Genomic DNA, 22,743 nt, shown 5'->3' on the forward strand with positions numbered 1-22,743 from the left:
AGATTTCACTGAGGCTTTACGACCACAACATATATATATATATATGCTACAAAGCGGAGCTGAATCAGCGTTCTTCCGCGTTTGGTCGAACGAAAGTCTTTGTTGCACCCAATGTTTTGTGTTAGTGAGTAGCTTTCAACCGTTAATTAGGTAGTCGAAAATGGCTTCTAGGCTGTATGTGGCTGATACTGAACGATGAGAAAGCTGCACACATTCAACGTTGGACGGTACTCCTTTGGCTGCGAAATCTTATGTCGGAGAAGTTCGATAAAATAGTAGCTGTTTTACTCTTATGGGACTATATTAATTTCGGCAGTAATTCACACGATATGCACGATCCTTTCATATTAAACGAATCCTATTCAATAAACGTGCTCGCACGTTATGCCTGATAATGAAATCACCGGTTTTTTTTTAAGGCTTCAATGGTTCTAATGTAGAAAAATGAAAAACGAAAATGCAGTATCCGAAAAAATCTGTAAAAAAAAACCGGGGATCGCTTGTAGCACTTTTTCTACTTCATTTTCACTCGCCTGATCCTGTCTGTAATGCTGGCCCTGGAACGGCTCACGCATCGGAGCTAGTACGCGTTAAACTAGTAAAGAATAACATTCGGTTTTTTCGACAATAGCTTCGTCCTATGATTCCATCGCCAATATGAACGCTTCTAGCGCCACCTGCTGTTGACAGCTGCCGTGCCTCCTGGCATTGCATGATATATCCGAGCATAGATAGTACAGCTATAGCATACAGCCAGCCAGCTATGTTTCTTTTCCAGACTGGGAACCGAAGTGAAAGAAAGGGCAAGCGGTAAACTGGTGGGAGAAAGATACGTGCGTTCTGGGTGGCGGCCTCCAGAGAACTGTCTTAATAGCAACTACTAGCCTAGAAATGCATGTTAGCGTATCATTAGATGTTATACAAAGTCTATTGCCTTTATTTAAGGGAAGATCTCACAGCGATAAAATAATCATCGTAGGTTCTTTTTTTAGAGTATTAGGGTTGGCTGTATGGGAAAAAAGGCGCTGAGGTGTTGATAGTAGCTAGCGGTTTAATTGATTTAGCACACTGCAGTTACAGTTTGCCTGATAACTGCATTGGCGATATGATAAAATATTGTAGTTTGGACCCTGTCAGTTTTTTTGCCCGCTCAACGTTACTTCCTCAACGAAGGCATCAGAGTAGCCTACCGCGTGTTGCACGGCAGAACCTTTCGTTCGCATTTTTTTTTCTTTTTTCTCTCTCCCACGGGAACCGCGCGATAGATGACATGCGTTGCGTGTCAGGAGGAGGCGTAGCCGTTTAGATCCGCTGAAAAAAGTTGAATTTGCAAATTCACCGCCCTCTCAAGTCCTGCTGGTCCTAAGTAAGAACACTGTGCCCGCTTAATCTGAATATGAGCCAGTCCCAATTCTCCTGCGATACCAAGCCTGCTTCCTTTTCGCCTCCCCCTTTCTCTTCTTGTACGTGCGCCTCGGTCTAGTTGGTCCCTGGCCCGCATTTAGCGAGGTCTTCGCCACTACACGGACCGGCCGACCATGAGGTGGATTAGGTCGTCTAAAGTTGCCGCTTCAAGCCGCCAGGCCGCCTAAATTACGTTGCAAACATCGTCTACGGAAACTGCTTTCCGAATGACCATAGAGAAAAAGCATTCGAGAGAGTTTGCGAATCCACTTGTAAATATCTACAAAAGAAAAAAACATGCGTTCATATTAACTGGACTGCGTTAATGTCTACTTTTTTTACTAATATAGAAATTAACTAGGTAAAACTGTTCTTTGAAACAAGGACACGAAAGAGAAGGAGAATTGATTAAAGGGACTATCATGTGAAGCTAGTCAAGGAGGAATTTTACACTTGGAAAGTTTATGGGATTTTCCTAACAAACTTTTTGACGACTCAAAAAGCTTCTCAAAGTTCATGCTGATTTAGTGAAATTCCGGTTTATGTTGTGTAGGGGACCGAGTTGATCGCATTGGATAAAACAAGCTCGTGCCGACTAATAAACCTTTTAAGTGTTATGTCTGATACAAGCATTGTTTAAGACAGGCGTATAATTTTACATCATTTCAAATTAATGTTCATAAAGTTACCTGAAATCGCAGCTTTTTCCGCTAGTATATTTGGTGTATCAGGCATCGTATGCGAAAAAAGTACCGCACACGAACAGGCCCACACTTAGCGAGGAGAGGAGCTTCACTCCGGGTCATTTGACTCAACTGGCTTCCAAACGTCCATTTATTAACGCTTGATTCATTGAAGCTTCTGAATAGCATAACTGTATTCTCTTTTTTGTTGTTTAAGTTCGATCTGTGTCGTCAAGATTGCACCGTACGTACTGTTTTTGTAAAGTTGACACTTACTAGGAAAAGCAGACATCTTCTCGTATGCAAACAGGAATGATCTTTTAAATTTAATATCCACTGATACATAGTTATCGTCAGGGTGTCAACTTGTTGGCAACATTTGCTCAATGCAATAATGCCAAAAGAGAGCCCAACGTGTGCCCCTGCCTTTTCTAAAAATAAAGCGTATCTTTTTAAATAAATTAGGTGAATAAAAATACTGGGCTGCTGAGGTCGATAGCTCTATTTTCGGATGATAATACTTTTACACGGAAGTGTATCTGGTGGCAATGGAAAAAAGCTGCACGTAATAATCCCCGTTTATTTTCGAACGTGATTCATACATTGGATGATGGCTGCTATCCTGTAAAAATCCGGTGACATGCACTAGCAAATCGTTTTTAATGTGCTATTATTTTTTTATTATGTAATAATTAATTTTATAATCTAAACAGCAGAATAAGTTGAAGTTCACTTCTCATTATACTCTTCACTCATTTTAATTCACAGACACCTTGTCTGATTAGATTTAACAGCCATGACGGTAGAACGTTTGCTTGTACAAACATTTTTTAAATTTATTACACGTTGGCCTCCGCTTTGTCATTGACGGTACGGTATCTAATAAAAATGTACTGACTCTCTACACATGCCATTGCCGTTTCTAACTTCCGATAACCAGCATTAGACCTCAATGCGGTTGGATAGTACGGCTGAGCGTGAGGCATCAGTCGTTTTGCCCATGACTTCAAGTAAGCGGATAAATCGTTAGGGCGCACCTGTAGTATCGTTTGATACGATGACAACTGCAACTTACCAGCGATTGCTGTCCCTGCGCTTGACAACATGTTGGCTCTTCTGCTTGGACAACACCAACAAAATAACTTAAGTCTATCTTTCAATCCATGTTGCGAAGCCATTTACGGCCGAACGCTATTAGGTACCTGTTCTCTATTTCCTGTGCCAAACCTTTTCTCTGACATTGCTGATTTAGCTGTAGATTTTGCTCGCTACCCATGCCACACTTCGGCATTGCTTTTACTACTTGTCCTTCTTCCATTCTGCTGTACTTTTCCTGTGTCGTCATTTGGTCGCCCTTGATGTACTCGAAGACGCCCCATATAATCTATCTGTATAAACGAATCAAGCGAAACATTTTGCGGCAGTAACTGTCTTCGACTGGTGCGAAGCCTTGCTGCTGGCCGGCTTGCGAGCCAGCGGTTTCCTCTATCCGTATCGCCATCGCCAGTTAACGTGAGGATAGGGTGGCAAGTAGAAGAGTTAGTCGCTTCTACAGCCCCCAACAAAGAAACGTTTTCCAGGGGCCCTTCATCGGTGGCAGGAAAACGCGTCAGATGCTTTTGCCTCGGGCAGTGGGATCAGGGAGTGGTACCGTTTCCTGGTCCGCTTTGAGGGCAGGGAGCAGGAGCTGAAACGTACGAAATGCAGCCACCGCCATGACAGTGACCATGACGAAATCTCGAGGTGGCGCTACCGGAAGCTTCAGGGGAAATGATGAAAGACTGGAAAATATTGGTCAGGAAGTGGCCAAATCGTCTAGACGCCCAAAGAGCAATGGTTTGCGGCGGGACTGGTGCTCTCGCTGCCGCTGTTCGTCCCTAGCGCGGTCCTTGTTACCGCTTTTGCTACCGCCCCTTCTACTGACACTTTATCGCGTCCACTTCACTTCTTTGCAATGCTTGTTGTACGGGCTCTGCAGGTTGTAAGGGCTCCGCAGGGGTTTAGCATAGGTCTGGAATGGTCGCAAATGTGAGCCCCTGTGCTTGCAGATGTTATTATACAAGAAAGTCCTGGCTAGATACCGAAGGCAGAAAAGATTGCTGAGCTCTATGGCGACCATAAACACTAACTTTATTCGAAGAATCCATGCGTTTCGATAAAAGCTATAATCCCTGCTTCTTTCTTTCCTTTTTTTTCTCTATATGTCTGTCTTAGCTCTGGAGTGCGAGGTATTGGCAAGCCTTTCAATAGGAAATTTGCTTTTATTACTTCTTTAGAACACAGCAACGCCGCACACATATCCCCCTGCATTGTGAATTTTTGCGAACCCAGTTCCGTGGAAGATAGAACGCTACTGGTGGGGCCATTGGAGGTGGAGGTGGAGGTAATAATGGTGATGAGCACCTACTATTACGAGCATTCACATGGAAGATCCAAAACGTTCCGAGGAGATTTTCGTTTATTAGGGTTGAAAAAGAGCAGCAAAAAAAAGGAATAAAAACAAGACATTTTTTTACAAGACAGCACATAGTCAGGGAGGTAAATCTAGATAATAGATTTGACAGACGCACGCTCCGGATCACTTTTAAATGTAAATCTTCAAAGTTACGGCGATCTAGAACTTGGCAAAGACCAGGAAGTCGGATGTGTGGATTAAGTAATTGATACTGGGGCACAGTGATCACAGAGACGTACTGATGAGTAGTATAGGTATTGAGTTTCGTAGTTGACCGCGATACAACTATGTGAAATTTTAAGCTAAACTCATAAGCAAATCCTGCAGGGTGTCTCATAGCGAAAGTTAATAAAAACATCAGGTAAAATTTATGCCTGTAAGTTATATTAGTTTAGTTTAAAACACATGTTTATCAGCTTTCTTTGCTTTTGATTGTTTGTTGATACACAAACTTTGGTGCACATTAGCTCACCAGCTTGCTGGCTCGGCAATCAGCCATGCAGAGGACCTAAAGGCTCACACGTTCACTGACCAAATATTGCTGATGGCAGCCTTCTACACCATAAGTCTCTCAATACAGATATGTATGTAAGTAAATAACATGTTACTATAAAGTCAACGCACTTACTTTATTTGCATTTCAGATAGCGTCATAATAATCATGACTTTTATTTATTATTATCAGAGCCTTCTATCGTATTTGATTTAATACGTTTAATAGTACGCCTTGGCCATTCATTATTTTGCACGTCGCAATTGTTGGAAAACTGTAAGCGTGATTGAGACAGATCCCCTCAGGTGTTTCGTCATTGGCTTGTAGGTCGGTACTCGATACAGATACGTAAAGAACTTACGTACCACCTGCCCATTGGGGGTCGTCTCGTATTCCTAAGTTCATAGTTGGGCTGTTGCTGTCTACTGGTTCGCCGAATCGTTCCGCCAATATACACTCGCACTTTTGTCCGGTTACTCGTAATGATATTAGGTCACCCTGACGGGCCTTACTGAGAATGGAAGTACAATAGAGATGTTATCATAGAGCCACTACCAGCAGCACTCAAGTGACAGCGGGGGCCACGAAAGCTCGAAGACTGGTGCGGTTGGTGACTGCCTCTAATGAAATTAGATTGACATATACTGCACCGTCGCTGCGATTAAGAGAGCAAATGGTAACGTTAACGCTACTCTCGTCATGTCTAGATGCAGAAAGCGAGAAACAAGTAGATACAATGACACTAAACACTGTAAAAGCTCGAAGATAAAAAGGTCAGCTATTATACAAAACAACATCAAGCTCTTTCGTTTCCTATAGGGTATAATATGGGATACGATAGTGGAAAAAAGACAATAACACAATTAAGTGTAGAAAAAAACTATTAATCCCCACAACGCCTAGGTTTTCGAACAGACACACATACATATATATAGGAGGCGCGTAAGTTAATTGTGTTCTGAGCACATTTTTTTACTTTTCCTCGACTAGCCCATGATCAATCTGTTTTAGCGCTATTTTCTCAACGTTCGTAGATGTACATTATGCAAAGAATTGCTACACATTCAGTGTCGATGCGATAGAAAAAGTTCGCTATAAGCCGGCTGAATAACTAGCACGGACTAGTTCCATTCCGATTTGTATGATACTGTGGCAAGTATCGAAACGTAGATATAACTTTTCTTAGCCCATGGCCTACGTACGTACACCAAAACGGAAGTTTGTTACAAATGAATCGGCCTACTTATAGGTCGAATCTGCTTTCGTTCCGATTGGAAATCAAAGAGAAGGGATGGGACAGGGGGTGGGGTGTATCTATGGCTGGCCATGTAGCTGGTATGTCGTGGCCGTCTTTCTGTTGTTTAAATGTCCCTCCCGGGAGCCATCTGACCGCCGGTAGCCGACAGCCAATCGTATGTAGTTTACAGATATAGCAGAAATTCGGCAAAGGCTGCTCGCGTCCGACCGACACAAAACTAGAAATCGAATGGCGCGTGTAAGCAAGAAAAAGGCGCAGATCTAACTGAAGCAGCTATACCGTGTGCAAATAACGGGATAGTCAAATGGCCGACCTGCTGCATGACGTTTTCTGATCTTGACGCGTAGCGTACTTAACGTCAATCATCAACTTAATACAATTTCTTATTGTCGTTGATAATTCAATAGAATTGGCTATGGGCAATGTTTACAGTTTTATTTCTGGTAACACTATTATAAATGATCGATACGTGACTTTCGCGCGTGACCTATACCTGACGTGTTTTACGTAGAGCAACAGCCTACGAGTGCTGCTGTACTACGCACAGAAAACCAAAGCAACCTTCGATTTAGTTTGACAATGTGGTAAGAAGTGGCTACATTGTCTTTTTATCATATGCAGAGGATCTGGTACCAGGCTTTAACTACGATGTACTTCTGTATGTCTTAGATACACACAATACATAGATACCATTCACATCACCCATTACGTCACATGAAAATTTGCTATGATACATTGACGAGTACGCGTACTATTTTGGGTCTGTCTATATACTTATACTTTTGATCATGCGCAAAATGTAAAGAAATAAAAAAGCAGACTTGTAAAAGCCCTCAATAAAAACCATTATCAACTGCGTCAGAAGTGTACACTGACCTGCTGGTTTGAGACATGCCTTACAAAGAAATCATACATATCGCAGCCACCTCTACAGCAAGCAACGTCTGAAGTCGATGCTTACCTTTTCAGGCCATTACGTTCATTGCAAACACTGTCCTATGGAACTTGGACTGGAAAAACTCGTTGCGTTATCATTATGATGAGTTTTGCTAACTGCGTTGCTAGGGAAAGGAAATCAAGGCGGGCAACAAATCAGTTAACAGGCCCAAGTACACGCACAGCGTTTTACGTCAATACGGTCACCACAATCCTCGATAGTCGCCCATATGGGTGTTAAGTTGTTTTACTGAAATATCCACAGGGGATTTACGATCCGGGTTGCGTAACAATTTTACTCAGTGGGCATCCATATTGATATTGAGCCCAAATACATACAAACTGCGAGCTACATCTAGTAAGAGTAACGTTCATTGTTAAGGTCTAGGGATTAATCTAATCTTAATCTAGGGATTGGGTACTAATTAAGCTACGAGCCTAAAAGCAGTATGCTACATTGCTTAGAAGTAACGGATGAGATCCCATTTTGATCCCGGGGGTTTGTCTTGAGACTGTTTTCTGCTTGTAAGAAATGACAAGTGATGTATGCATGATATGACCATACTGCACATACCGGATTGACCGGTGCTTTGCATTCAACTATTATTGTATCCTTCAGAATCTAGTATAAACGTTGAACCACGTGAACCTTCATTGTATATGGCCTTACCAGGAGGAACGACTTTCTGACTCGACAAAGGCGCTCATTTTCATGACGCGACAAGCATTTGGAAAAGATGACATTCAACGGCACCGGAAAATTATAAATAATAGTCATATATATATATATATATATAGCCTTGCTGAATGAATAATTTAATTGACTTTCTGTTGTTTTTAGCCAGGATCCTGTCTAAAACTTATATATCGCAGCGACAACATCTAACTGGAACCACAATCAGCTGTTATACGAGGAGTAGACATAAGCTAAACGCTCGAATACGGAACAAAGGCTGCTAACCATACATTCACAGAAGAAGCAACTTAATAAGCTATTAAAAAATAGGAGATGTGAGTAATTCAAATACAGCAGCTTTGAACGCTTACATAAAGTTTGAGGCGCAACCGTTGCGGTCCTTTCACAAAGGCTATTCGATAAGCTTCGATTGAATTATGCGGTAAAAAACTTCAGGCTAGTTGCGAGACTAATATCTTTGTTCATGGAAGAAGACGCCTGCAAGGCGCCGCTTTTAATATGTGGTACGTCATACGATTTTTTTCCGGGCAAGGAGCAAGTGTCAGCAGCGTTGCTAGGAAAATTTATTATAATAACAAAGGCCGACCAGATTTCTATGGAACATATATTTATATGCAATACATTATCAAAATGCTCTAGGGCAAACGATCAAGGAGGACCTCATTACGGGTGAAAAATTTCTTTACCAACACATTCATCGATTCCGTTACCTTGTATAGATTGCGCAGTTCCATCGACAGGCATAAGCCGTGTTTTACTTATCCCGATCTCTTGTGTGAACTAGCCGATGCCCCAATCGTTGCGGATCCATCACCGTACCCCCGTCAACTCATTATGCCAATGCGGCTATTTAGTTCATTCAGGATAAAGTTGACTTCAACGTTTGTTGTATCAACATCAAGATGCGGTGATCTTTACAAATATGTATATATGGTTTGAGTCGGCATCGAAATCGGCGCTGAGACGGACCTCTCACTGCATTTTTTTGAATAATTTCAATAAGCAGATCGAAAGCGAAGTAAAGCACAGCGAAACGTACATTTTATAGATGAAGATGTTTTAACCTCTAGCCTTGAAAGTTTAGTTTCTAGGAACAGCCTGGACACATATCAGACAAGGCGAATGTTGCGAACCGCTGGGAGCTTACTTGAAGACCGGGTTCGACGCATTGAAAAATTGCCGCAGTGGCTAAGAACAATCTCTTTCCATAAGTCTTCCATAGTTTTCCTAAGGAAAACTTCTCATAAACCGCCTTTAACGTACTGCTTGGCGTCTGTGCTTACGGATTTAGTTAATTCAAGCTCGTATGCCAATTCATAAGGCGGTATGTTTTTTTCCATGAGCGTCCTAGAGGATTTCTTGACTGGCCTAGGACATATCACCAATCTCTTCTTTTCGCTCAACCACACAAGAGGTTTCTGCCCGACATTGTTGGATAATTGCGAGAGATGTTTTCTTTTAGCTTACTGCAGACTTTACAGCGATGATCTTTGCATCAACATAGTTTTCTCTATGAAGTTGTGCGTGTGCATGCCACAAGATTTCAGCACCCCCATAATAACCACCTTCGAAGTGGTTGGTCGATTTATTGGCATGGTGATGAGACTCGGTCAGTGTTACTCTAGATTTCAACGTACTGGCAAGCGACTTAGCAAACCCCGCTATGCTGCTCCTTTCTCAAGCGCGTAACAACATTGAGCGCTTGCTAGCCCTTGGCACTTATTACTGCTATCTCGATTCGAGTGGTATGCCTCGTGACCCTTTTCTCTACCGTCAACTTCTTCCCAGCTTTTATTATTTGTTGACTCATACAATGCGTGTGTACTGCTCCGGACACAGTATATAGATTTGCACGCTGGTTCGTGTAGTAGACTTCCTAGCGTATTTGCTGATTACGGTACTTCGCCGTCTTAGTACAGTTAATTGTACTATGGAATATCTTTTTAAATTAGTGATCTACGATCTAGAATGGATTTTAAGTATAGCATTTATAGAAATATACCTTCGACAGATAATATGGCCTAAAACGTTTCTGTCAATTCGATATATCGCTAACCAGCGGATGGATGCTTCTATTCTATTGTTTCTGGTAAAGATTGGTAATCAATTGTTATACCATTTGGCAGTGTAGCAATGACCACTGTTGGCGTCGTAATAGCAAAAATGAGCTTGTGACAAAATTGAAACTTCAATATACTGATTACCAAAGCTCTATATATAGCTTTCTCGTAAGTGGTTGGACAAATCTATTCTGACGCCATTCATTACCATAGAATTTTCTTAATAATAATAATAATAAATATAAGTAACCACATAAGTGATCAGTTCCAAAGTATTCGGAACCAAACTTCGGAGAGTAACTAGTTCATTAAAAATTTCCTAATAAATCTTTCGTAGTGCACTTTGGATACTGACATATGGGGGCAAGTTGACATATAAGTTTATTTCAGCGTAAACTCAAAGCCTTTTTTTTTTCGGCATAATGATCCTTGAAATGAAGATAATCTTTGAAATGCTACGTGTTACGAAGCTATTTATGGATATGTGTTGTAACGTCGCATGGAGAAGCAGAACTCAAAAAGAAAGTCCAGTTTAGGATTGTACGAAAATGTAGCTATACGCCTCACAAAGGGCCTCTTAATTTATATATTGCTTTTTCGCCATTTTATAATTTTCAAATTTTCTTACTGGTTATCGTGTCGATTCGCTGCAGCGTTGTCTCATCCGTACGAGAATACTTTCGAGATTTTCTTGGTTAGTCAACTCGAAACCTCGTCACGTTTGCCGTGCCTCGATATATAACCGATTTTCCTTCATAACAATAATAGCCTCTTTTTGTAAAAAAGCGTCTTCGCCATTGACTAGGCCAACTAAGGTTTTGGCATTTACAAAAATATGTCTCTCATGGGGGCTCGAAAAATCGGAATTGAGCATTTTTAATGAGGTCACTCGAAGACTCCAAATTAGACAGACCCTCTTAAATTTTGCAGAGTCGACTTTTCCCGCGATCCGTGTGCTAAATCTCAAACACGCATAGGGAACAATGGGTTTAGACTGACGTTAATTCGTTGTTGTTACTGCCGTGCTGCTTCGTTTAGCTGTTGCATAGAATTATGGTAACCCAATCTAAGAGATAATATTGAAACCGGAAAGGGCAAACGTACGTATAAGGCGTATCATATTTAGTTTTCTACAGTTTTCTCATTGAGTGGAAATGATAAAATAGACTCCGATACACCAAACTGTCGAGCAGCCCCGAGTGAAAGATCTTTAATCGTTGATTCTACCTCTTCGTTGTCAAGCAAGGGGAGTCGCTCCGAAGGAGGATTGAAAATGATTAATTCCCTGCACAAAAACTTCTGGATCTTGCAGGCAAGTCAAGACAACTGTGTCCTCAAGAACTCATAAAGTCGAGCAAAAATGGGCACCGTGTTCCCCCGAACCCGAATTCACGCACAACTCAATCACAACAAATGAAAATCCTTTCGGCCAACTGACAAAGGTTTGTTGGTGATACCACTTCAACTTGAGGCAGCGAAAGATACATCATATATATATATATATGCAGCAACAAATACACAAATAGAATTTAGGTCGGCTCTTAGTCAGTTCTTGCTTGAAATTACCAATTATCAAGGCATGCGACTATAGAAAATTGACAGTTGCCCACGGATTACTGAGCGAGCTTGTCCGACCATTGCCAATGTGCTGGTGCTGTTCCTGAAACACTGCAATGCCTGTCCTATTTGTACAGACCCTTTCTGTTCCTGCCGGCCGATGCCCGCAAATAGGCACCTCGACATTGCATCCGATCGCTTTCGAAATACGAACTGCGAATATAAGAGACGTCGGGGTTTCTCGTCTAGGTTTCAAACGTTGAAAACCTTTACAGTGAGCCGCTACCCGTTTGGCCTGTATATGGTGTGGCAGGTAGCACCAACGTGGAAGCGTTTCAGTTTTTTGATACAGATGCAGTTTATTCCAGTGATATCTCGCTTTAATGCAGCGATGCCAGCAAAAATACCTGGTACTTAGTATACTGTTGGTTCATGCCGTAACTACATGTGTATTACATGTGTGTATGTTACGCACGTATACCTATACGTATGTGTCTCGAAATCGATACTTCTATATATTTCGTTTTTTATGTGATTATTCTTCCTTGAATGTCGATCGTTCTAATTCACAGACACAGTCCAGACGTTCGTTAAAACACAACCGCAGGCTCTTTTCTTCAGAACGGAAAACGTTCAGCATTGATGCCTCGGGAGGAGGCGGCCGATAGAGCAGCTGGGCTTATTACTGCATGAGATACGTCTCTTACATCTGATTCTTATGGTTGCCATTAAATTCCGGAACGCGTGCTGCCAACTCAGAATTTAGGCAAATAGATCATTCTTTGGTTGTCAGTGTCGAATTTATAACGTCGATTCTATTACGGTCCTGATCGTTGGCCTGTAGTAGGCTGTAGTTTGCACTACGAAAACATGCTAATTACAGTAGTGATGACTCAAAGTCACTCGATCCCCTGCTTCGTAATAAGCAGATCCACGTTCAGTTGGCATTAAAATATAATTATAGCGCGAACAACTTCCATGTCTCATTAGCAACATCTCAGACAAGACTCATTATTATACAACTGTATAATTTAAAAAATATAGCTGCCCTTAAAGCTTCGATTACAGAATCTCGCTTGTATAATTCTAAAATATCAGGTTATCATTAAATGATAACTTTCTTCTGAGAAGCGTGGAGCATGTGCATAGAAACTGCTATTTAGTTTCACATCCAAGGTACTGAACAAAGTGGAAGCGAAACCCGTTACAAGTTCTATGGAATATTTCTAATATATATATATATATATATATATATATATATATATATATATATATGTGTGACAAGAAACGTAAGCTCGAAAATAGAAAAGCTACACCGATCATTAAACGTGACCTTTACGTATTTTTAGATATGACGGTCATACACTTGAGGTGGCATAAATCGAATAAATATAATAGAAATACGTGCGCCGTATCAAAATCTCTCCTTAATTTGTTCAGTACGCTAAAAGACTGCAGAAAATTGCGTTTAAAAGTACTGTTCCAAAAATACGCTGTTGTAAAATAGTCACAGCTTATATGATAGCTAATACGAACGTTTTCTATGAATTGAATTTAGGTCAGGCTCTCTATGCGCAAAAATGTAGAAGTGCTGTCAGAACGAGTTAGAATCTGTTGAATTCGGTAGGTTCTAGCAGACGATCGGGTCGTCCTAGGCAGCGTGCAAGGTGTCTCGATCCTGGCCGGGGCGCTAGCTTGGCCTCCCTGTTGCACGCAATCGACGAATCGCCTATCCACGCCAATGCAGCGCCGGCATGTTTACGTATACATTGTCGGCATCGGATCTTTCTGTGCCTGTATTAATCCTGTGGCCAAACAGAGACAAGGTTACAGCCTACAGGGGGTCGCAGTGTAAAACCAACGGCATTAGGGAAAACAGAGGCTTTCTCCCGTAGCTGGTAACAATCGATGCTACTAAACTATTTTTGCGCCCATGCCCAACGTTTCTTTCGTTCGGACGTACAGAAAATAGCGTAGATGGCTAGGTAGCCAGTTAACGCTAGACGCTATAATCGTCTTGTATCTAACTACCGTATGCGGGGAATGCTTGCTAGGCCCACAAGAGTCGGAACAACGGTTCGTAGTACCATTATGCGGCCAACTGATCGCAGTTCGGACAATGCAGATCGAAACACGAGGGCAACAGGGACCACTGAAGTTGGTAGTGATTTACTATGGTTCTAGTTTTGCTGTCATTCGCCTGAGGTTATCATCGACGCGTAGTGAGAATGGAACAGATGCGGTAATATAAGTACTAGGATTAGAGGTTGATTGTCGAGAAACGCTTTTTAATATAAAACGTGAAGAGAAAAACACGTTTTTCAGGAAAACGGTCGTAAAGTTTAGGTGAAAATACACAGACATTACAACTATGTTCGAAAAGTGACCTTTAGCATTTCTTCGTCATGATCTCACGATCTGTCGGCTCATTAGTCGAGGATTTTTATTGTAAGACAACCTGGATTCAGTTTACTCAAAGTGGCCAGTCGTTGTTATGTCCAGTTGACAGGCGTCTATACGATAACGTTTGAAGCGAGAAGTTTCTTGTTTGCATGTCGTAGAGTTTATAAAACGCAATGACGAGTGCTTAAAATAGACGCTGGTACAGGTCTAATTGCTGCTTTTTTTTTGTTTATAAAAATTGCAATTTCCCTGCTTCAGTGTGCTTGGAAAAAAACAGCATTGCCTTGGACATTTGGGAATTACGGGTAATGAGTGGAATGATATTGAAGTTCGTCAAACGTGAATGCCAAATCAACTGCTATAATTAATTCATATAACATAAAGATATTACATTTAAAAGCTACACCTAGAACTTTATGCTTCTACGTGTAGCACGTGACGGACTTCGCTAGCGTGTCAATTTCTTCTTTCTTCGATGCCAAACATTGATATTAGCTATCCTCCAAATCACGCAAAGGAAATTAATGAAAAGCTATTATTTTTCAACCAGTCTCAGCGATCCTATCGGTAGCTCCCGGTTGCTACATAAAACAGTATAACTAATAAATTGTTATTAGCGAAAAGGATGAGTGACTTTTTACACAGAAACACGCTATGATATAAGACTGCGCCAATAAGAAAACCAACAAGTACCTCGGTTTTAACTGGGCCTTCCTTAATACGATTGCGCTTCATGTAAGCTGTTCTATCTTTTCGCTTCGACTCACTTCATTAAACTTAAACGGGGTGCAATCATTGTTAGATGTATATACATACAGACGTTCGTTAGGTGATCTCTAGGAGAACATTATAACCTAAGTTCATAAAGCAGCGCCGACTCTCCGACTCACGAGACCATATTGAATGGGTAACTCGCCATCCATCCGCCGTCTCTTCCTGCTTATACGTCAGTACTGACTAGTTATAAAACAGCAGCAGCGGCGGCGCCAGTGGCCGCGAAACAGAATAGAGGTACCGTATGATAAAGTGTCGCCTATTACTATTAGTTTAATTGGCTGAACAGTTCTTCCTCTGTTGCTCCGATGAATAGTGAAGTACAATGCTGTTACTATCGGCAACCGTAGTGCCATGGCTACGACTAGCGCCACTTCTACCGCTAACGGCCATTACGGATAATAAAGCCACCGACGAGATAACTTTTACAGCTTTCAAATGAACCCACGCTCCAGTGCTATATCCGGGCTACCAGTGCATGCTGCTGCTGTTATCCCTATCAAATGCTGTGCTCGCCGCGCGTGCCATCTAACCCGGCTACCGCGCGGTCCTGCAAAGCTCTCCTATGGAGATAAACGAAGTTGAGCGGAAAAGTAGTTGTTTATGCTTCCCTAAGGAATGCCAACAAGATCTTGAAGAGTAATGGAGAGCTGAGTGCGGACGGAGCATAGAAAGGCCAAAAGGACGATGAATCGAAGAAGACGCTTGAAACACGAGGACGGCCGACCGGGGTGCCGTGAAAAAAGCGCAGGCCTGCGCTGAGCAACGCATTCGTTCGGGTAAGGGCGTGAAAATATCCACAGCGCCACGATTAGGGGGTGATATATTACGCGGTTAGCTAACGGCAAGCCAGCGGCTTGGTTGGCTGAATTGAAGACGAGAGATCTGTCGAAGAGCGGAAAGCAGCCTGCCTTGGCAGATCGGTAGAAATCAGATGAGGACGACCGATGCGACTCTGAATGACAATTCTGCTTAACGGAACAGGAGAAAATGGGTCTCGGATGAGGCAGCGGTTCAGGTGTAATACTTCCTGTATGAAACGAGAAAAAGAGGTGGGCTGGTAACCGAAAAGTGGTAATGCACAAATAATAATTTTTACTACATAATTATCATTTGTATTTATTCAGAGATACCGTTGATATGGCATCACCATAAATATATCTGAAGAAAACAGTATGACGGATCGCGCTTACAAAATGTTTAAAAATGAGTATATAAATAAATAAAAGTATAGTATATGCCAGACATTTTCTTTCTGGAAGGTGTAAATACTTATGGGGTTTGTTCAGCGAGCATCGCCGTTACCAGCAAGTGCAATCCTACAAGCACGTGCATCAGATACGTTTTCTAACCACTAATATAACTACGTGTAAGACACGCTTCATGTGATGCACACGTAGACAGTATTTACTTGGAAAATGGCTGAATAGTCCACGTTTAGCTCTTACTATAGCTGTTACCGCAACCATCTGCCAATGAAAAAACAAGGTTCCCTGGTTACGAAACCGGTTGACATCCATATTTAAAGAAAGTAGCAAGTGACGAGCAGTAAGCGTCATGAAAGTACACGCCTTACATTCATATTCCATTTTCCTTCTCTCGCCATACGACACTCTTCCGGTTACTGGGACAACACGAAGCGTAAGTAGGTGCTCGTGTGATTGATGAAGCCTACTCTAATGGTTTGTTGTGCCTGCACAGCGGCGTGCTGTTACCGCTACTGCTGTTTCTTGTGGTATCATTGGCCCGATGCTCCCTATTCCCGCTACCACCTCTTTCGTCAGAAAGAATAGGGATTACGGCTCGGCAGCGCCCTGTCTTTCTTTTAGTCCATTGAGACAATGGACCTCAATCTGGTTGAGGCGGCAGCAAAAACGAGAGGAGCTAGAAGAGGAAGGACGCTGGGAACTTGCCTAGAGACGATGCTTACGTTGTCTTTCCGCACAGTCGGTGTTTCCCTTACTCTCAGGCCGACTGTAGGCGGCAGTTTCTGTAGGCGGCTAACGTGGGCGGCTAAACTGGCGGGGAGGTCCTCCCGCAGCAGTAGTGCTGACTGTACGCGAACAAGGTCTTCTATACTATAGAGAGCTCTGACTCGATGAACAATCGGGAGTAAGGATGTAAAGTCGAGCTATTTATTCCATACCACTGGGCCCATCGCAACAGAGCCGACTCCGAACTTCTCTATTTCCTCTGTTCTCCTGCGGCCCGCCCTCCTCGTCCGTAAGTTGGCGTGCTGACATGTGATCGAGACTATCTTACGTGTGTCACCGGAAGTATAGCAGAGATTGAGAATTCGTACCCGAAGAAAGGATCCGCGCAGAGCAAAAGAGGCTATCTTCGGATGTGGTGATGGTGTTAGTGGCGATATATTTTTACTCCCAGTAGTGTCCTTCGCGTATCGCTTCACTACCAGCTACTGCGACTGGCATACGAAGTGGTGGCGAGCCATGGGCTCGTATAGTGTAAAACCCTGCTGCTGTCATGTGTTTTTACCATAACGCAATCAGGGAGACATCTATGGGTCTAATCATTAGTATAACAAATACGCGTCATCCGTAAATACATATATATAGCACAACTGTATGTGTTTCATAGAATGACTAAGAAAATTGAGTTCCTGTTAAAGAAATGGAAGTCCCTCCCGAGGATACGGCGCAAACATAATGAGCGCCGGCAATTCAATAAACAGCGATCTCGTTGAATTTCCAAGTGGGCTTTCGTTGTTAGGACCAGATGGCGGTACAGAATATATTCTACAAATTTTGGCTTGATACGCACTATCTACATGTCTCATAATTTATTCTAATAGTTTTACATGATCAGTAATTTGTCGAGCTTAAAATGAAGTCGCATGTAGTGCGAACAACATGGGACCTCGGCTAACTATGAAACAATTCAGTATATGAAAGCAACGTTTATGTCCGCCACTGGAGAAGCTTTAAACTGTGTTGGATACATTCTATTTAGTGAGCTCTAAAGCACAATATCTGCTTGTCTTCTGTATATTTCATTTAGTTTGACTCTAGCACAGATAGATACTACCAAACATATCTACTGCGGCACTTAAAAAATAATTTCTTGGGAATTTTGAAATGTTTTTAATTGACAGAAAGTAAATTTCGACAAAAAAATCAAATACAACCTCCGTCTTGTTTCATTTCTCGCTGCATAAAACGTTAATTCACAACAAAGCGTAATAAAAAAATATAAACTATTTCACGAATGATCTCAGTTTTATCCAAATTTGGCATATCTTCATATCATTTATAGGTACACACATATGTAAACAGAAAACAAATCGTGGTTTCTTAAGGGGTTGTAGCCACGGGCCGCTATATTTAATAGGATTAAAAAGTATAAAAATTATTTAACTATTAATAAAAATCTTTCATGCCGATCATATGCGTTGCAAATTGAAGCTAAACCTAGATAGTATTTCAGCTCGGCTAATCAAAATTTCATACTAAGCTGTTTTTTTGTTTCATTTCTTTGCGCTCTCTCATCACACCAGGTGATGTCCAGCAGCTCTGAGGCGGCGAACTCGATTTCATCGTCCTCTAGCAGCGTGCACCATAGCTGCTGCGTTCAGTGTCATCGGCGCCCCGCAATCCCTCGGTCGCTTGTCGATTGCGAAGGCACTTAATCACTAGTAGAAGGTCAACCGTTGACGCGGGGTTATTCACAGCGGTTTGTCCGCGCGGTTCCTCACGAGTCGGTCATTAGCACACGCGCCTGCTACTGTAGCCACCCGTCGTCGCAGGTCGGCTCGCGCTAGCCGCGAAGCCCCGCGCGGAGCGGGCCCCCCGGCGGCACCATCTCAGCCAGCATATTCCCCCGCACGACGCTCGGCCCTTCGGGGGGGCCGTCCGGGGTGGGTGGCGTGCCGGGCTTGGGCGTGCCCGCTGGGGGTCTGCTAGGCTTACCCAATGTCAATCATCAGGGAGGCAGCTTAACGAATTTGAACAACGTGAACAATCCCAATGTGCTGCAAGTCGGGGGGCCAGACGAGGCCCCCGGGGGGCGGAGAGGCTCGACATGCGGTCTTTCCCTTTCCCCACACCCGAGTCCGAAAGGACGCCGGCGGTCGATGATAGCCGAGTTAGTTAACCCTGGCGGCGGTGGTGGACTGCCGAAATTCAAACAGGGACCCCCGTCGCCACTCGAGCTCAACCCGATAAGTCAACACTACGAGATTGGACGATTAGTCGGCTCCGCCGGACCCGAACTCGTCTGGAAGATCTATGACGCCAAGCGAAAATCTGATAACAAAGTGAGTGTTGTCTCTGTTTTGGTTACGATTACCGACTTTTGCAAGCTGCGAAAGGTAGTTTTGCTCGTAGGTTTTTTTTATAAAGGTTATTCTGTGTAACTTAATGTAGGACAGAGACGCTACGTACGGCGTAGATCATGTGCGATTCGGGGTCATTGCAGGCTTGGTCTATTACATTAATAATATCAAAAACTGTTCAATGAAAAAAAAGAAGATTTTTCTTTATTATCTGAGTATATATGATCTCTTCTACGTCAGTAGCGTTTATTGTCCTCATTCCGAAGATATCGTGGTAAAATTAGGCGTTTTTCAATGTCTGCCTCTTCGAACTACTGAGTTATCTATAGACATCATTGAGGTGTATACCCGTAAAAGGTATCAGACGGTATACTTAAGGAAGTGCACTTTCGTCGCATCGGATAGGTTTTGAAAAGATATGATACGTACTTATAGAGTTTCGTTAAATTATGCTTCAAAAAACCGTATTGTTCTTTCTTCTCAAAGGAATTATCCTAAGAAGATCTTCCTTAGAAGCTAAACAAACTAATATTAAGTATAAGGAGGCAAATCTAAATCTAACCAATGCGCAATTTAGTGAATTTGCCCTACCGTTTAAAGATACAACAAACTGAATTCTGGGATGTGCCGTTTTTGTATTCGTATTAATGTACGGACTACGATTGAAGCTAGCTTATTCATCACTTTCAGTAACATAGGTAGAAGCACAGAAGACCAACAAAGTGAATATTATATTAATGGCATTGACTTTATGTCAATGACGGCAATAATTATTATAATAATTAACATGCACAAGTTAATTCTATTTGTGCTGTATGCGGTTCTTTGATGTACATGATCCTATTACCTTCGCCGTACCATTGAACATCCAGCAGATATTTACAAAATGCGCGTATGAGAACTTTTGCCCCGTAAATGGGTGTGTTTCTTAGGGTAAATCATTTTAACTACGTGTATACTTCTTTAGCTGGTTCGCCCAACAATGAAGAAATACCAACCCCTTACCTTTGGTTTGGGGTATCTTTCTGTAAGGAGATTCTTAGTAAGTCTTGTCATTTTTCTTTTGCCACGCCTTTTGTTAAGCTACGGGAAAATTTAATCTCAGCCTAGCTCATGCCGGTTTGAAGCGGAGATCGTTTTACGAGCACGCTAATTAGGGAACGACGCCTTGAAATTGATCACGTACTAAATATTCTGCTATTGAAGTTTCTGTACGAACCATAAAACGAGCTGATGTTAGCCTTTCTATCATCGTTAGTCAAATATTAGGTTACTGTTATCGATGTTTTACTAGCAGAACGTGCTAGCGAAAGGAGCAACCTGACGAGACAAGCGCATTAAGTAATTCACACGGCGCTCTTTGACGCTGAGGTGTACTTCCATCGATATCATGCTTGCACAACTGTTGTCCATCCGCTGAATACCTGTTTCTTCCTCAATTTAGTTTAAGAAAACAAATACAGGCTGCCATAGTTCTGCCTTCAGTCGAATTTTGTGCCGCGGAGAGGAGTGGGTATTGGCAAATGTCATGGCAAATGGCCTCCGAGCACAAGCACTAAATAATTTCCTCCTCGCTATTTGTTTTTACCATTCCAACTGGCCGTCAACAAAAGCAAAATCTAATATAATCGCCAGTAGCATGGCAACTGGGTACAAGATCCGATGTCGCTTCGTCATGTTACTGAGGCACATTGAAGTCAACGTTAGACAATTCACTCGCAAGAGCTTATCTATTTCGTGACCAACTCAATCAGCTTAGCTCCTTTGACCCTGTTTTGTTTACCAGAGACGATAGACCCTTGCTTAGACTGCACAGGATCAGCCTGATGCCTGGACCGTCTAACGTATACGCGTGCCACGCACTAACAGGCATCAAGCTGGGTCGCGTCCTTCTCTCTAATCCACGTGTTAATTAGGCCACGGTTCGCTGGAATTAACTCCGTATTCTATGGGAGAGTTCTCTGCATCGTTGAGCTGGAACAAGGAATAGACACTAGCAGCGATGTCCATGGCCTGCTGGCTCGCTACAGCATCAGGCGGTGCTAACGGAGACGTTAGCGTATATCGCCGAAATAGGTTCGCAAGGCTAAAAGCAAACCGTGTATCACGTACTACCCCATTGAAAATTCGAAGAACACATGGCGCTGCTTCCCATCGGAACCAGCGAACGAAGCAGGTCAGTGTCTCAGCATAGACAGGACTATGGGGCATGAAAAATAGGGGCTGCTAAGCAATTACGACTTTACAACAAGTTTGGTTAAAGTGGCCTTTCAGGCGGCCTTGTCGGGAAAACATCGAAGCTGGCCCGCGGAGTAGAGCGTTGTTCTTACGGCCGGGTAGAATATTCTAGCAACAGTTCTGTAAGGCTAGGCAAGAAAACGTGTCATAATACCGGCGCGTAAGTGTACGGCAGGGTTCGTTGACGTTGTCGCCTATCCATTCAATTGTTCTTTGTTCGAGACAAATGTTTCTAGCTTGACCCGGTCTTTAAAGGATCAGAATACAATGGCGTAGATGTAGATATACACAGTGTGTAATAGGATGCTGCCTGTCTACCTTACGTGAAAAGTAATTACTGTCAAAGAGCCGAGCTCATATAAGTAGATGTCGCAAAATTAACGTATAAGCAAAGTTAGAGGTCTTGCGATAGAGTATGGTATAAGTGTGTTTCTGGTTAAAGGCTACCATATAGGTATTTGATATGGGACAGAGCGCTTCCAGAACTGAAGTAAGCATCTTTTAATCGGAATAAGATGAGTGCTGGCAGATAATGGTTACGTATATCATTTCTGATTTTGCAGATTTAGCCCAACAACAAAACGCAATTATGCCAATCAGTACTGTATATATGCTATATGTATATATAGGACATTTGGATGTTACGGAAATTAAAGGGGTATTTATTGTATGAGTAACTTTCACTGCTCATGCCGATGAAGTTGTCGTCCTTTAGATATACTGGCGCCAAATTACTTTACATGACCTCTGGTATCAGTTTGGATTGGTAAGCCTTTCTGGACGATCGAGCTACAAGAATTTCCATCTAGATACCCTCGTGAGTAATCCTTCTTATGATAGCCAATTGTCTTTCCATCTTATTAGTAGGAGGCAATTTATGTCCCGTTTCGTCTTCTGGCTTATTAGGGAGCAGTTGTGGAGACAATCAAGCGGACTATTTTTAACTATTGAACATCGAAGCTTCTTTTTTCTTATGCACTCAGTGATTCGGTATTATTTAACGACAGCCACCGTGAAAGGCTCACCAACGTAGACAAATGCTCTTTTTACGAGGCTAAACGAAAAAGGGACGGCTCCACTCCGTTGTTTTCGACATGGAAATACAGTAGATTTACCTTAACCTTTCTGTCCCTAATCCCCTAGTATTATGATTTTTAAACGCTAGTTGTTTTATCTGGACGTGTAGAGACTGTACAAGCTTATGGACTAAATTCGATATGCGCACGTATGCTTCGTAGGCCGTCTACAGCCGTTACTTTCGTATTTTGTACATCGTTATCGATCGCTAGTTGAAATAGGAACACGAAGGCTGGGAGGCATGGCTGCATGAGGCCGGTGGAAACGTTCGTCTTCGGCTTTCGAACACGTTGCTAAGCGATACACCCACGCAAGAACCTCGTACGTATGTACGGCATAAGGTGGAATATCTATCGCAGCGGTAAATACAATGCAAATATATATGTTCTATGTGCTTTAAGTAGAGGCATCAGCAAT

At 42.4% G+C, this 22,743-nt stretch overlaps 1 protein-coding gene and 1 long non-coding RNA gene across 7 annotated transcripts in view; both read left to right on the forward strand.

The window, feature by feature from the left end:
• The window catches only part of LOC147757500 (uncharacterized), a 155,852-nt gene extending 137,322 nt beyond the window's left edge, over window positions 1-18,530 (forward strand). Inside the window, exons 2-3 of the long non-coding RNA XR_015321213.1 lie at window positions 11,299-11,428; window positions 18,235-18,530. This is a non-coding gene — a long non-coding RNA (uncharacterized LOC147757500). The remainder of the gene's footprint in view (window positions 1-11,298; window positions 11,429-18,234) is intronic.
• Window positions 18,506-22,743, forward strand: part of bma (SCY1-like protein bma) — a 136,405-nt gene continuing 132,167 nt past the window's right edge. For 5 of the 6 annotated variants that reach the window (XM_022794239.2, XM_086980291.1, XM_086980290.1 and 2 more), the window contains exon 1: window positions 18,664-18,993. In XM_022794239.2, coding sequence (XP_022649974.1) covers window positions 18,811-18,993 — 183 coding nt within the window. In that variant the 5' untranslated portion in view covers window positions 18,664-18,810. Of the gene's footprint in view, window positions 18,994-22,743 lie in introns of all 6 variants that reach the window. The other variant, XM_086980293.1, reaches the window with a different exon arrangement.

The sequence above is a fragment of the Varroa destructor genome, unplaced genomic scaffold (assembly GCF_002443255.2).
Source record: "Varroa destructor unplaced genomic scaffold, Vdes_3.0 BEIS01000002.1, whole genome shotgun sequence".
Taxonomy (NCBI): Eukaryota; Metazoa; Arthropoda; class Arachnida; order Mesostigmata; family Varroidae; genus Varroa; species Varroa destructor.